The following is a 15,493-nucleotide window of genomic DNA, read 5'->3' as shown; positions in this document are numbered from 1 at the left end:
GAAAAAAAGAAAATGATATTAAGCGTACTAAGGTGATGGAGCTGGCATGACCCCAACCCCCTTACTGATGACCACAAATGTAAAATGACCAAAAGGCAGTGATGAAATAATTCTCCGTTCCCCAATTAATGGAAACATGTGACAATGAACTGTTAAAAGTTTACAGCCTGTTGAAAAGTAAAGACAGCAGCAGGGGATAAAGATCACCAACCACCATTAATGACTGATTGCTTAGACCCAAAATGACCATTTGCCTGGCAGGTTCAAATGGAGTAAAGCTAGTGGGTTCCTATTTCTTCTAGGAAGACCCAAGGTTCAACAGCACTCTTACCGAACTTGTTCTGGCTTTTACGGAAATCAAATTTATGGCAGTGCTGGTTCCTTGTTAATTCTAAATGAATCAGTGGTACTTAATCAGCAAGCCTTTGCCTTTCAGGTCCATACAGATTTTTTCCAAGTGCTTATTATAGTGGTTGAGATGACAAGATTCATATCTTGCTGCTTTACCTACACTATGAGAATTGACCAAAAACACACAAAGCAAAAAGCAAATCTGTATTGCTTGCAAGACAATATTAGCAACAACTAGTGGAACAACAAAAATTAGTTTGGACTTTGTTGGCATTGGTGTTGCATAATGAGTTTTAAACATTGCAAAATTACTTGATTTTTTTTTTTTTTTTAAATAATTTCCTAATTATACACTGTTTAAGTGCATTTTAACCTTATAGATACATTTTTCCTGAAAATAAATGTTTCATTTGTTTAATATGCATTCATTTTAAAGTACATTTTATATTGTATTAGTTGCAATTGTTTTCCCCCATTAAAAAATTCTCAACTTCCTTTTTGGTCCTTGTGTTGTCAAACAATTGAATATAAGGAGACAGCAACAGACAAGCAAGGATAGGCATCAGCTTGAGGCCACAGAAGTAGTATTAATTCGCCAATTCTTTTCTCAAAAGAAAAATACATTCTCATTTTAGGAGGGCTTTTATATCAGCACACTCTGTGACTTCAACTGCCTTCTTGCCATCAGGTCCTTTCTTTTCTTTGTCAGCACCCTGTAATAATACATAAATAAAAAAAAAAATTGTTACATTACTACTGAAACGTCAATGCTCTCTCTTACATTTCTAAAACATACTTTTCCTATTGGGTCCGCACTTACAAATCCAATTCCACAAAAGTTACTCAATGCTGCCACACTGAAAGGAGGCGACTGAATAGGATATAAAAATATAAACGATAGATGCACACCAACCTTTAAGGAAAAAGCAAGCATTAAGTGAAAACTAGCACTTAAGTACACAGATGCGATATCCATCAAGATAATGACCTTTATTTAAATAAGTGCAAATGTTTAGACAAACTATTACACAAAGTGAAATGTTATATACTTGCATTCCCAAAAATACCTTAAATTTGGGATCAACGTTGCCCGAATAACCATGTAGCACTATACACAAAGGTTGACAACTCACTCATTCACAAACTTTGGGGACTACTTAGTGCCACAGACCAACCTAACCTGCACCCAGAAATCCCATGAAGAGATGGAGAATAGACAAACTCCACACAGACAGTGACTGGGAACAAGATCTAAAGCCAGCATATTAGACTCTTGAAGCAATAGTACTAAACACTGAACCATGTTACCCCTAAATGAAATACTAAAAGAGTTTAATACAAAAAATATACACAAACATTTATGAATGTACATACATTCATTCATTTTTGGAGTGGCTGAAAGGGTAGTTTCAGAGATGTGAACAATATTTCTGTCTCACTCACTGTATCTGGGATCTGTTCATTCTCCAGGTTTCTTCACGGGTTTTCTCCCACATTTCAAAAACGACAGAACTTATTTGGCCAATGTAAATGGGACTGTTAAGTCACTCAGGGTTGGGGGAGTCGAAAGAGGAGATAACATATTGATACGCTAGTGCATAAGAATGACTAGAGCATTAAATCTAGCACTTGGTTTAAATTCCAGACTGGTGACAGCTCCTCCAGGTAATCTAATTTTCCTCCTATAGCCTAAAAACCATTTATGTTAGTAAAACTGGCAAATGTAAAATTGGCCTCATATAATTGAGTGGGAACATGCATGAAGTGTGTCTTACAAAGAGTGGGTTCCTGCCTTGTGAATGATTTTATTGCAATATCCTATAGCCCTTATATCCCCATGCCGTTTAAAGCTAATGAGGCAAACGATGAAAGGACAGAAGGGAGGGGGGTGGGGGAAAAAAAAAAAATCCCACAAAAACACACCAACTAAATTATATTTGAAAAAAAGATAACTAAGACAATCATGTTTATATTCTATTTTGTTTTTAAAACACCACTTCTGGAACATGGCAATGTTGTAAGTTTGCCCACAGAGATATGCGTTTTCTGCATATTTTTGTTGCTTGTGAAGCCAGTTATGATAATTATGCAAGACAAACTCCTTTTAACATTATCAGGTATTCAGAATTTTGTGTTTTGCCATTAGTGATATCAGAAATTTATAGAAGTCATGCAGCAATGCATTTCAAAATGATGACATGGACACACAAATGCAGACATGAACTCAGCAGAAACCAACAATGGTAATGATTCACAGAAAGTATAAACAGAGTGCCATTTACAGATTACAAGGTAAATCCAACCCAATTTTATCCTTGTTTTCTCTCTGCAATGAACTTAATGCCTTCAATGCCAACTCTAATGGCCACAACAAAAAGCCTGGCATTCAACTGCTAGCAGTAACACACAATTCCTTCTTTGCTTCTGTAAATGAAGTAAGGAATTTTTAAATGAGTTTGCTTTCATAAAAATCATTAGTAATCAATTAGCTTATTTTTTCAATGACATTTTAAAATATTTTGCTAAAAGAATATGGTCTCAGGCAGCTTCAAAATGGTAATTATTCCTGTGCATATGAACGCAAACGGTCTGAATGACTACAGAGATGTGGCTCTCATTCTTATAGTAATGAAGTGTTTTGAGGAACGGACACTGGGACAAAAACACAAAATATTCCAGATATTCTGCAGCATTGCCAGTTTCCATATGGCCACAACTGACATACAAAGGATGTCATACCTCTTGCATTTAATACTATTGCACAATCAAAGCCGAGCACAAGACTTTGTCATTTAGGACATTTAGCTACTGGATTTTGGACTTGCTAACCAACAGACTTCAGCATTTACAGACTGGCAGCAGGTTATCCTTCACTGTGATCCTCAACACAGGTACTCCACAAGGCAATGTTCCAAGCCAATGTCTATACTCTTTGATCACGCCATCATTACATTTCCTGATGACACCACCATCATAGCTCTGATCAGCAGCAATTACCATAAACCATATCTTTTAAGCAATTAAAATTTTTTACACAATTGGTCAAACACATGTACACACACAGCAAAATGCTCTTTGCAATATTAAGTCTACCAGTTTCTTGTTGCCTTTGTACGCTGGACAAAATTATACAGACAGACAGACAGACACAGGGAAACCCCACAGACATACCTTAGAAACCAGAAGTCTGACGCATTCTAGGTGCCCCTCATAGGTAGCCGAAAGGAGAGGAGTTATACCATATTTGTCAGATGCCTGTAAAGTAACAAGAAAAATCTGAAAACTGTTAAGAGGCAAAATTCCTCAAGATACACAACATGATTCATGTTTTTCCATAAAACTCATCCCATGTAATCTTTACACATTTTAGCTTTCATAAGCAAAGGTGTAGATGTAGAACTCAATACTATACGTGCTGGGGTAAAACACTAACAATTGGACTTAATATTCTTATTATAATAAGCTACACTTTTTGGAGTTTAAATAAGGAGTAATTCATCAAATACAGATTCATTCTAATTGCTGTCTTTTACACACAAGCAGACTTAATACAATAAAACTCTAAAATATTTCAGTAATAAAGCATTGCTGCATATTTGTTGACTGCACATCCATGATGCAAATCTTTTGTTTTACCATATCCCAAAGGTGCTATCATGGATTGAGATCTAGTGACTACAGAAGCCATTTGAGTATGGTGAACACACTGTAATATTCAAGACGATTTCAGCTTTGTGACATGGCACATTATCCTGCTGGGAGTAACCATCAGAAGATGGTTACACTGCAGTCATAAAGAGAAAGACATGGTCAGCAACAATACTCTCATAGGCTGTGGTATCTTAATGCTAAAATGGCAGTAAGGGGCCCAAAGTGTGCCAAGAAAATATCCCCTACACCATTACACTCCAAATCGGAACTGTGGATAGAAGGCATGATGAATCCATGCTTTCATGCGGTTGATGCCAATTTCTGACCCTACCATCATAATGTCTCAACAGAAATAAAACCTCATCAGACCAGGCAATGTTTTTCCAGTCTTCCTATGGTCTAATTTTGGTGAGCCTGTGCAGACTCATTAGCCTGTTGTTAACCGACAGGAGTGGAACCCAGTGTGACCTCCTGCTGCTGTAGCCCATCTACTTCAATGTTCAGCATGTTGTGTGTTCATAGATCTTTTGCATACCTCAGTTTTAACGAGTGGTTATTTGACTTAGTAGTGGTATTCTATCAGCTCAAACCAGTCTGGTAATTCTCCTCTGATCCCAGGCATCAATAAGGCACTTTTGCCTATGGAACTGTCACTCGCTGGATATTTTCCCTTCTTTGGAAACAAACCCTAGAAATGGTTGTGCATGAAAATCCCTGCAGATCAGTTTCTGAAATACTCAGCCCAGCCCATCTGGCATCAACCACCACACCAAGTTCAAAGTCACTTAAATCACCTTTCTTCCCCACTCTGATGCTCGGCTTAAACATGAGCAGATGGTCTTGACAATGCCTACATGCATAAATGCATTGAGTTCCTGATATGCAATTGGCTGATTAGATATTTGCATTAACAAGCTGTTGAACAGGTGTGCCTAATAAAGTGGCAGGTGACTGTATATTCTCAAAAAATAAATTAGTTGAAATTGTCAATTAATACGGTTTAAATATAAACAAACATGCACTTCATTTTAACCCCTTATCAAACGGGGTCATTTTTGCTAAATCGCTTGTAATTCGACCTCTCCAAATTAGAATCATTGCGGTTATTGAACTATCTGGAGTATAAACACATGTTTGGTCTCTTTGTAAAGGTAACATTCTCTAGTTTCACCCTTAGTAGTCAGAATCACTGTAGGTGTGACTGATCAAAAGTTATGCACATTAGAACTCACAAAAAAAACAAATTTTTTTGTTCTCGCCTAAGTTTTTTATGAAAATAAAGGAAAATAAAGCTGCAGTAGGTAGGTGGGGACAGAAACACACTATGTACCAACAGAATAACTTGTTGACTACTCACATTTCAAATTTGAAAAGAATACCTGTAAAAATGACATTTTTACACCAGTTTTTATGTGGGCATGCCCAGGTGCTTTTTAGAGGGACCATTATCCACATTTTGGAACGTATGGAAAAAGTGTAATAACTTTTGAATGCTTCAACCCACATATATCAATGAGGGCTCTACTGAAAGCTTACACCTAAAGGAATCTATATCTACACACAGTGTCACTCTATTAGTTATAAAAATAATAATAAAAAATACACATTTCTATGTAAAAATAGTCAATACAAGTCTTATGGGCCAAAAATATATTTTTATTTTTTTTTTTTTTTTTATAAAATGCACACAAACTATATACATTTCTTTTACAAACTGTTACAACACAGCTCAGCGTTTTCCATGTGCCACTTGATGGCAGCAATCACTAGCAAGCAGAAAGCACAAGGGCGTGGCACATGTCGCTTTCTGCCATTAGAGGTCTCCTGGGCCGATTGATTACTTTCACGCCGCGTACATGCATCTATTTAATCAAGAGTGTATTTACGTTTAAACTTCTACTTTTATTCATATTTAAAATGCGAAAAAACTTGGCGAAATCACAACAAACAACCACGCACCAACTCTACAGACTGGCACAAATGCCACCTTCGCAGCTCCGATCGTTTGTTTACAAGTTAGTATGGCAAGTTACATATCAAAATGCTCGGCTGCTCATTGGCTGTAAGTTTTGAGTGTCAGTCACAGTGTCCAATCAAACTGGTAGATTCTACCAGGGTTTGGAGTTGTGCGTCATCGTTCAGCTGTCTGTGACACTCGTTGGCTATACGAGGTGCCAGTCAACCCCAGACCCGTCGTAATTGGCCAACTTAGGTGTCGATCAGAAGCTAACACTTCCGTGTTACATGCGGTAGCATGGTTATCGCCGACAGAAACAAATTACGTCTGATATGATCAATAGAAATGAAAAAAAATTCCGTAGCTAGTCTCAAGTTATGAAACGTTTTCTGGAGTTTTTGTCCCTTTGAGGATATATCGTGTGTTTTGGACCTAATCGTTTTACTGGATTATATTCGCTGGAGCCTTATGGACAGAATGGGATCAATACTGCTCGGAAATATTGATGTTTGACTTGCAGGGGGTCTTCAAAGGTAGGGAAAGTCAACTCTTAAAAGTATGTACTTCTCTGTAAAAAAAGGCTTTAGTGTCAGTGCTGTGGTTGTGTGTCAAAATGGTTTATATCATCGGTAAGACGAGACTTTGAAGTTTCATTTGATGGGTAGTATGTCGAGATGCATGGCAGATGGGCATGCGCACTTTACTGTAACATTTTTAAAACGCTGTTATGTCAGTTTGACAAAACACTCCTAACAACATGCACAATCACAGTAATTAACTGACTGAACAATGTATGTGTGAAGCAATATGGGGGCTTCAAAACACTTGATTTGGAATAACAAACATTTTTCATGGGCATAAAGTCAAATTTAATTTCAGTCAAAAAAATTAGAATAGCAATAAACTGTAGAAATGAATTAGGAATTAACTCTTTTAGGGCGGATGTCGACAGGAGGGGTTGAGGGAGATAATCAGCTGTTAATGGCGACAAATCTCACTGTCACGTCACAGACATTCCCCTCTGTGCTTGGAGGAATGCTAGACTCGTTGACTCGGCAACTAATCCTAGCGTGTGCATGAGTTGCGAAATGTAAACAATGGCAAGATGGCATCGACATGTGACAAGGGAGCGAAGTGAGTGCAGAAAAGAAAACACTCGGCAGACAAGGTTTTGCGCATTATCACAGAGTCGGACTCTGATTTTTCAGAATCGGATTTTATTGACAGTGATCAGGAGATCGAGTAAGAGAGTGAGAAGCCGGCATCAGCTGATCAAACACCAGCCGATGCCGCGCCAGCGGATCTGCTGCCAGTTGAGCGCTTCGCGCAGCCAATGCATCTACGGCAAGGTTTGTGTGGGATAAATACACAGACATTGATCCGTTGAGAGCCGATTTGGCTGCTGGACTTCACAAGACGGCATGGCTTGCTGTTGGACATGACAGATCGCCAGCTGCTGTATTTCAGGCTGCTCTCCCCTGATGCTGCTTTTCAGCTACCGTCAGACGAGATAAACAGGTAGGCAGAGAAATTTTTTGAATCGCGGGCTGCGTTTGCATCGCATTCTCTTTTTTCCAAAGTGTAAACCCACAACAAAAGACGAGATGAAGTGTGCTGTGGTATTACAAATAGAGATGGGACAGAACTGGGGATGTAACTTCAGGGAGCATTGGTACAAACGTGCTTTGTCCCCTGGTGGCTTTGGACAGGTTATGCAGCATGGCGATAGGTACGTGCTGCTGCAAAGTTTTATTCACTTCTGTAATAAACAGAAGCAAATCCCATGGGGTGAGCCAGACTATAATGCCATGCATGAAGTTCATAAAGTTTCAGAAGATGAAAAGAGGTGACAATACGGTTTTCATGTGGGCAGAAAACTTGATGGCAGTGGAATGGCACAATGGCAAAAGGTGACTTGTCTCTCTACAGCACACACTAACAATATATGTGAGAAAGTGCAGCAACAGACAATTGAAAAGTAGGCACCAAAGCAACACGTATTGTAAGCAGTGCAATGTGGCAATGACTGAAATTGGCTGCTTTGAGCGAGATCAGACTTTGCTGTATAAAATTTATGTGATATGTATGTGAAATCATAGAGTATGCAGGCTCATACAACATGCAAGACAGTAATATTTGTCAAAAGTAAATATTTTTTGTTGATTTGATATGTTAAACAATTGCTTTGTGTTCTTTTTTAATAAATGTTAGTTTTTGGAAAAATATTCAGCCCTAGGAGATAAAAAAAAAAAAAAAAAAATTAGCCCTAAAAGAGTTAATATCCATATACTACACATTCAAACTGCAATACTTAAATTATTGCAGACATTAAGAAAATTAGGTATAAAGGCCAAAGAATTAAGAATGTCAAATGTCTTGTTAGCAATTTGCCATCCAACATATGTATTTAAGTGGACACATTACCTGATTGCCACTTAAAAATAGTAAATTAGATATTAAAAGCAACATCTAAAAATTAACTGGCTTTGGTTCTGTCCACTGACTCTTAATTTAAAAAAAAAAAAAACAACCACACACAGAAAACTGAAACTACTTTTTGTAAACTCTCTTTTGCTTTTCAAAGTGAAAAACCAACTTAAAGTGAACCACTGATACCATTCAAAAGATCATGCATCGTTTATACATCCAGGTTTAGAAACCATGAGTCCATTAAGATATAAAGAGATTCTAATCAAACCAGACTACACATTTTCAATGTGCACACTTTACTCTCACAATAATTTCCGCATCTAGTGGAGAGCAGATGGCTAATGTCATTAAGCAGCTGTAAACTTACATTAATATCTGCACCTAGAGAAAGAAGAAATTCCAGTGTTTCAATATGCCCTCCATCAGCAGCATAATGTAGTGGCTTTCTGCCACCTTCCAAGGTCCGGTTTACATCTTCATCCTGTTAAATAAAATAATAAAATAGGTATTGTTTGGATTAAAGATTGTTTACCACAACTTATGTAACACAAAACAATTAAAGCAGTGCATGTATCACTTACCAAAGATTGCATTCTGAAGATTTTTACTTTTTGTGCTTGATTAGCTAAAAATGGAAGTTGGTAGGCTAATTACTATTTTTATGTCAAAAACATGCAAACCAGATGCATGTTCTAGGTACCACTGTAAGGGTCTGGCAACTACTACGTTTACTACTAAAACAGAGGTGCACGCTGGTAAGAATGATGCATTTTACTTGGAGTAATAAGGAGATGTGAAGCTCAATTTCATAATTTGCCGTCAAACTAATAGTAGCACAACAAGTCAGTAATACAAAAAAGGAAATAACCTTGCATAGGGAGACAATTGACTGAAAGTGGTCACAAGTGCAGGGAGGGTCCATTCCATTAACTTTGTTTACATTGTTGGTTGAAACAAATGCTTATTTTAGCAATGCAAGCATTTTAATGTTAAATGACAAACTGTAGCCGGTTTGCTTGCAGCTGCACAAAAGTACAGATCACAAGAGTGTAAGCTAAAATGAAAATGGGAGTTAATTAAAATAACACAAGTCACAATTTCATTGCATTTTGAAATAAAAACCAAATAACTCAGTAGAATATGTAGCCTTTTATCAAGCTGCTGTTACTATACTTGAGATAGCAATATACCTTTCTCTGCCACCAGATTTCAAATACAGGGATACAGAGGTTTCAGCTTCATGCAGAGTTAAATTCTCATTTTCGTAAAGGTAAATACAACATAAGTTCTTCACAGATCCAGTCAGGACACACAGTCAACAGGTCATTAAGGCATTCGAGCAAGAAATAAAATTTACTTCCTTTGCTGGAGAACTGAAGTTTTTTTAAATTGGATGGTTTAGCACTACAGCAAGTTTGGTTTTATGTCACTATTAACACATGTACAGAGTACAGCAAAGTTCTTACTTGCATGTGTTACTCAAAATGTCTTGTTACTGCTCTACACATTTTACTTTAACCATTTATCCAATTTGAGGTTGAAAATATTCTTGGCACCTAATTCCCTCCCCATCCAACCTATACTCCAAATCACAGTGCTTTATGAAGGAGGGAAAAAAAAAAGTTTCAAATAAGAGCTTCCTTGATATATAGAATAGACAACAATTCAAATCAAGTGAACCATGAAAGCGAACTCTGACAGACCCTGGTTAAACCTTTTTTTCGTCCACCACATTTTCCATGTTCTAATAACACAAACGATCAGATAATCCAGTAAGTGCCCCCTCACTAGCAGCTCCACCTTTGGTAACACAAGTAAGAAGTTAGTCAAGCAGCAAGCAAATAAAGTAGAGAGAAAGGACACAATCGGCTGATTGCAATAAGCAATGTTTAGAATCATTTATAAAACAGTTATAGATGTCCATGAGAACATGCTGCTTTAACTATTTTAAGCAATGATAGCATTACTTTCAGTTGGGCTTATTCTACTTAGTCACGTTAGTAGGTATACTGAACAAACAGTTTTTGCAAAAGAAAATTATGCGAGTTTTTAAAACCAAATGGCTGACTGAGCTCAAACTTTTTTTTTTCTTAGTGGTTACTGGAGCAGCAACATGGCTTTGTGCATTGTTTTAATAACATTTTTTTCTCCAGAGTATGTAGAATACTCCAGAAAAGGAGTTAATATCTGCAAGATAGTCCATCACTTCTTGGCAATCTCTGGGGAGGTAGTACATCACATTTAAAGAACAGTCTTACTCTTTTGTAAATGGGTCATAAAGTTGAAACTGAAGGTTTACCTCTTCCACAGTTAAAATTCCTTTACTTTATTCACCTTTTACACCGTGAAGTTAAATAGCAAAAAAAACGAAGCAATTGAATACAAGTTATTTTTCCAGAATATGCCACCCAAAACACAAGTGAGTGAATGAGCGAGCAAGCAAGCATGTAACCTATAAGAGAAATGTTCACCCCATCCAAAAAAAAAAAGCAGGCTAAATCAGGTTACTTCATTAAGCATGTTGAACCTGCTCACACCGAATAAGGGAATAAGGACAGAGCGTGCAACTACACCTATTGGGGAGGAGAAGGGGGATTGGTTGGGGCTGGGAGGAAAAAAAAAATAATTGCAATGCCTAACAGGAAAATAGATGGTACGGGTCTTAAACTCCACTTCACAATGTTTAACCACCAAATGTTTACATTAGCCTAATATATGGAACAAAATTACGCAGACTTTCTATGGGTACACAGTGGTCCATGTGTCCTTCCAGTGTGCCTTATTCTTGGCAAATTTTCATATTGAGTTGCTGTAAATTGGCAGTAAGTTCAGATTTCCATATAAACGTTTACCAAATTTCTAGGTTAACATCCCATAAATTTATTTATGTATTGGTGTAATATCTGAAAATTATTTTGTTCATTATTAAATAGATTTGCATACCGATATGCTTAGGTCACTCCCTCATGGCTGAAGCGTTCTACCAAAAGAAGTGGTCATCAGATGGGTCCAGTTTTCTTCAGACATATTCACTCTGAACCATGCAGTCATTCAGGTGTCTGGTCAATACTGACAGTCACTGCTCATCTTTTTCTTGTTTTCTGCTCAACACTTCTCGCCTGTTCCAAAGCCAACAAGAGGCTCTTTCCACTGCTTCCCCAAACCTGTGAACTGTCTTCATCTCTTTCCACTAGTCCAAGAGCCGTGAGCAGTTTCCACACAAACACACACTATGCCAAGACCGACCTGCAGCCAATCTCAACGAGTAACAACCAGGCCTGCCACCCTTGGTCCATGCATTTTTTGGATCAGAGCTTGAGGACTTTCCTTTGTAAAGCCTCTTAGCAACAGTGTTCCCATGGGACTGCTACTTTAATCAGGATTATTCTAGTTGCCTCCTCAAACCACATCAGGCTTCAAGGCTGTCTAGACGATCTGTGGGAAAAAATTTCCCACCCACATCAACCCTCTCCTCCCATGATTGTGTCATCTGAAGGTGGCTCTTTTTGGTTTTCCTGAAAGGTAGAGGCTTCTCCCCTTTCCAGATGAACTGGATTGATGAGATGGGTCTCTTGTGGCTCTATTGTTCCTTCTCTCCTGCCAGTGTTCACAGGACCTTATAGTGGTGCCATTTCTATCTTCCCTGGGCAAGTGCAGTCTTGCACCCAGTTATGGTTTGTTGGAGGGTGTCAAAAATTGACCACAGCAAAAGAAATGCAGCCCAACACACACCACACCAGCTCCAGGCTTTGGTCATTTGACCATCCTTCTTGGAAGGTCCAAATTTATTATTAGGTTTGCGGTTGCCACTTACGGGAAAAGGGTGTCACAGAGTACTCATCTACCTGTACATGCACTTTCAATTATAACCTTCAATGTCAGCATGCTTTCTGCCAGTCAGCTGCCCACTGAATACCCTATGTGACAATAGAACCTCAAACCTTTTCAGTGCTGTTATCTGTGAACATCATAGCCCTGCACTGCCATCTTTACATTTCTCCACTATTGATGACCGAAGTAGTAGCAACTGACCAGACTTCATTTATAGCTCTACTGACTTGCTTGGGTGGAATTCTATTTTGATTAACAAATATTAAGATTGCTGTTAAAAGAAAAAAAAAAAATATATGAATGCCTATCACAGACTTTGACACAATTAATTCAAACCCATTAACAGCTGTGTTTGGTGTTATCCTAGAAGGGCTTAAAGTGAAGTGGAGAAGGTCAAATTAATCATAATTGCCAGTGGGTAGCTGATGCTATATTTGGGGGGTGGGGCGGCATCACATTTCCTAGGATACCACTTATATTCACTTAATGGTCTGTTTGAAATGTACATTTAGAAAAGCAAATGTGTTCAATGACAAAGTAAGTATAGTCAAATCCAATTCAGAGGAGCAGGGAGCAAGAGCCTATACTGGCATGGCAATACTGGGCACATTGCAGAAAAAGGGCCTGGATAGGGTGACCGGGTCGAATTGTGCACATACCCATGCTCACATTGGACACTGGGACCATTTAACCAAAGCAGAGTACCCAGAAGAAAAACAGATGCAGGGAGAACACAGAGAAATTGGGTGCTGGATTTCAGTCAATTATGTTGGGTCTATAAAGTGGCAATGCTAAACAGCGTGCTCGGAGCTAAAAGAAATCCACCTTAATAAAAGGTGTATAGATTATTAAATTGGGTTGCAAGCAACAAAAAGTGAAAATAAGCATCTGATTAATACATGGGGGTTCTTTTGTTTACCCTGTACACCTTTCTATAAATTACAGGTCATGTCACTTGGAGAAAGCTCTCAGATGTGCACTAATCAGGAGTACTGACAAAGGGGTCAGAAAATAGTATGGGACTTGATTCTACTAAGTTTAGGTTGCAAATTTCAGCCAAAAAATTGACTTTTGCCATGCCAAGGAGCCTCTATGCCCAGTCACTATTCAGGGAATGGCTTTGGAGATGGCATTAAGCACATGGGTGTCTACATCAGTGGCAATCTAGACTGGTCTAGTAACACAGATGAGCTATACAAGAAAGGGCAAACACACTTCCTTAGGAGACTGCACTCTAATGAAGGTAGAGACATTTACACATTTTATAGCTCTGTTATAGCTAGCTCGATTTTCTACACTATAGCGGATAACATTTCAAGAGTGTACAACTAAGTCCACTAGCTGATAAAGGTGGCAGGCTCAGTTTTGGAACATTCTCTCTATATGAAAGAGGTAGTAGCAGAGGAGTGAATGAAGGCAAACCTAATAGCCACTATGAACATTGTTACACATCTTCTCTTTGAGGTAACAATACCAAGTACTTCCAGTCAATGAATTATTCAAATATGTCAAGTGCAACTGACCCTTAATATTCATAACAATATTCCTTTATAAAACATCACTATCATTCTGAAGTTTTCTTCTCTTTTGTAATTCTTTGTGTGCATCTGAGGGAGTGTTGTTGTGGTTGATTGCTACATTTCTTGAGCTTCTGTAAATGGCTTAATTTTCATGAGGTATCTATATTTTCATATACTAGGTAAAGGCCAGAATGCTTTCAGAATTCATATTTTTATACAACAAGACACCATTTTAGCGGTTCAGGAAGGCCTGGAAATTGCTCTGAGAAGGAGGAAGATTATACTTTCAAAGTGGGTGAATGCATTGTATTTAATTTAAAAAAACAAAAACAAAAACAAAAAAAAAAAAAACTAGCCATCTATTTTCTTTCCTGATACATAGCAATGATGATGTTCTTAATCATCTTTTACTCCTTTACAACAGCTCTGCAAACATTTTGTATCTAATTAAGGCATTTCTTGAAATAAAAAGCATAGAAAACTGGGTCCCCATTTGCACAAACACATCTGGAAAAGTCAATTTAAACATTTTCACTTGCTTGACTTCTTTCCTTGAAATTAAACATTCACAGGTTTCTCCATCAGTGCTATCTGCACTCCCAGAATGATCTATAATGAAAGAAGCCTCATGAGTGTAAGTATACATATTGCATAGAGAGTTAATCTTTTACAGTCTGTGTCATATATGAGACTTGCATCTACCTGTAGCTGATGCAGCACTGCTTAAAACAGCAATCTGTCTGAAAGTATACTTTGTTGTTTAATCAGCACTAAAAGCCCAACTTCTGAGAATCAGTCAGAACAAAAGCATTCCTTTGTGGAATTCACGAAGCCGATGCTTTAAATCACATGGACATTTCTTTAGTTACAAATGGTCTGTTACAACCAAGGACAATTTAATTATTTTTCTTGCAATGAAAAGATTGCAAGTTTAAAAAGGTAGGGCACCATTACTATTGGTGATAAAGCCTACCACAAGCAATGCAGACTCATACACATCAATGCATTGCTTGCGTTGGATACTTTTGAATGTAATGATACAGCAAGGTACAACTTGGCTTGGGGGAAATTAAAAACCATGTACAAAAAGTACATTTGCTTATATTTTAGAACAGTTTATTTTTTGTGGGTTTCAGTCCAAGAGAACACCAACAGGAGATTAATCCTTTGTATTATTGAGATTTTTAACATTACTTTAGCATATGTTTTACTTAACTGGTAAAGTTAGAATGTTGTCCTAACATTTCACTATTGTGCAAGTATTTATTTTTTACTTGCAGAGTTTACATAGACATAATGGTATTATGGCTGCAGTGGCACACAAACAGCAACACCATAAATAGAAACTAAGTACATGGCAGTGACACTGTAAAGTAAATTTCCTCCCATCTGCTTGAGGAGTACCACATTTCAGCTATTTCGTGCATTTTACAGATCACAAGAGGACTTGTGATTATAATAGAATAAAATTCTAATTATCCTCTTCAAGAACACAAAATGTTAAAGCAAACAGTGATGCAGAATTAAAACACACACAAAAACACCACACCCCGATGCCATCTAAACATAGGGAACAATTTACAACACTTCCTTTTAAATGTGCTCTACTAAACATTTCACATAGGCTTAGCCATAAACCATTTACAAAAACACAAGTAAAAGGCACAAGGAGTAGAAGCACTTAGAATGTAAATATATTGCAAGTATAGATGACAAATGAATTTTTGGTACCAGTTATATGCCAATGGTGCAA

The 15,493-nt window shown here is 37.6% G+C and overlaps 1 protein-coding gene across 1 annotated transcript in view; it reads right to left on the bottom strand.

Annotated features, from left to right (window-relative positions):
• Positions 1-461: 461 nt before the first annotated feature.
• mtpn (myotrophin) overlaps positions 462-15,493 on the bottom strand; it is a 31,032-nt gene continuing 16,000 nt past the window's right edge. The window contains exons 2-4 of the mRNA XM_039769948.1: positions 8,757-8,870; positions 3,523-3,606; positions 462-1,064 (exon numbers count right to left, since the gene is read on the bottom strand). Coding sequence (XP_039625882.1) covers positions 978-1,064; positions 3,523-3,606; positions 8,757-8,870 — 285 coding nt within the window. The 3' untranslated portion in view covers positions 462-977. The remainder of the gene's footprint in view (positions 1,065-3,522; positions 3,607-8,756; positions 8,871-15,493) is intronic.

The sequence above is a fragment of the Polypterus senegalus genome, chromosome 11 (genome assembly GCF_016835505.1).
Source record: "Polypterus senegalus isolate Bchr_013 chromosome 11, ASM1683550v1, whole genome shotgun sequence".
Lineage (NCBI taxonomy): Eukaryota > Metazoa > Chordata > Cladistia > Polypteriformes > Polypteridae > Polypterus > Polypterus senegalus.
Note: the sequence above shows the minus strand (reverse complement) of the source record. Positions and strands in the feature narration are given on the sequence as shown.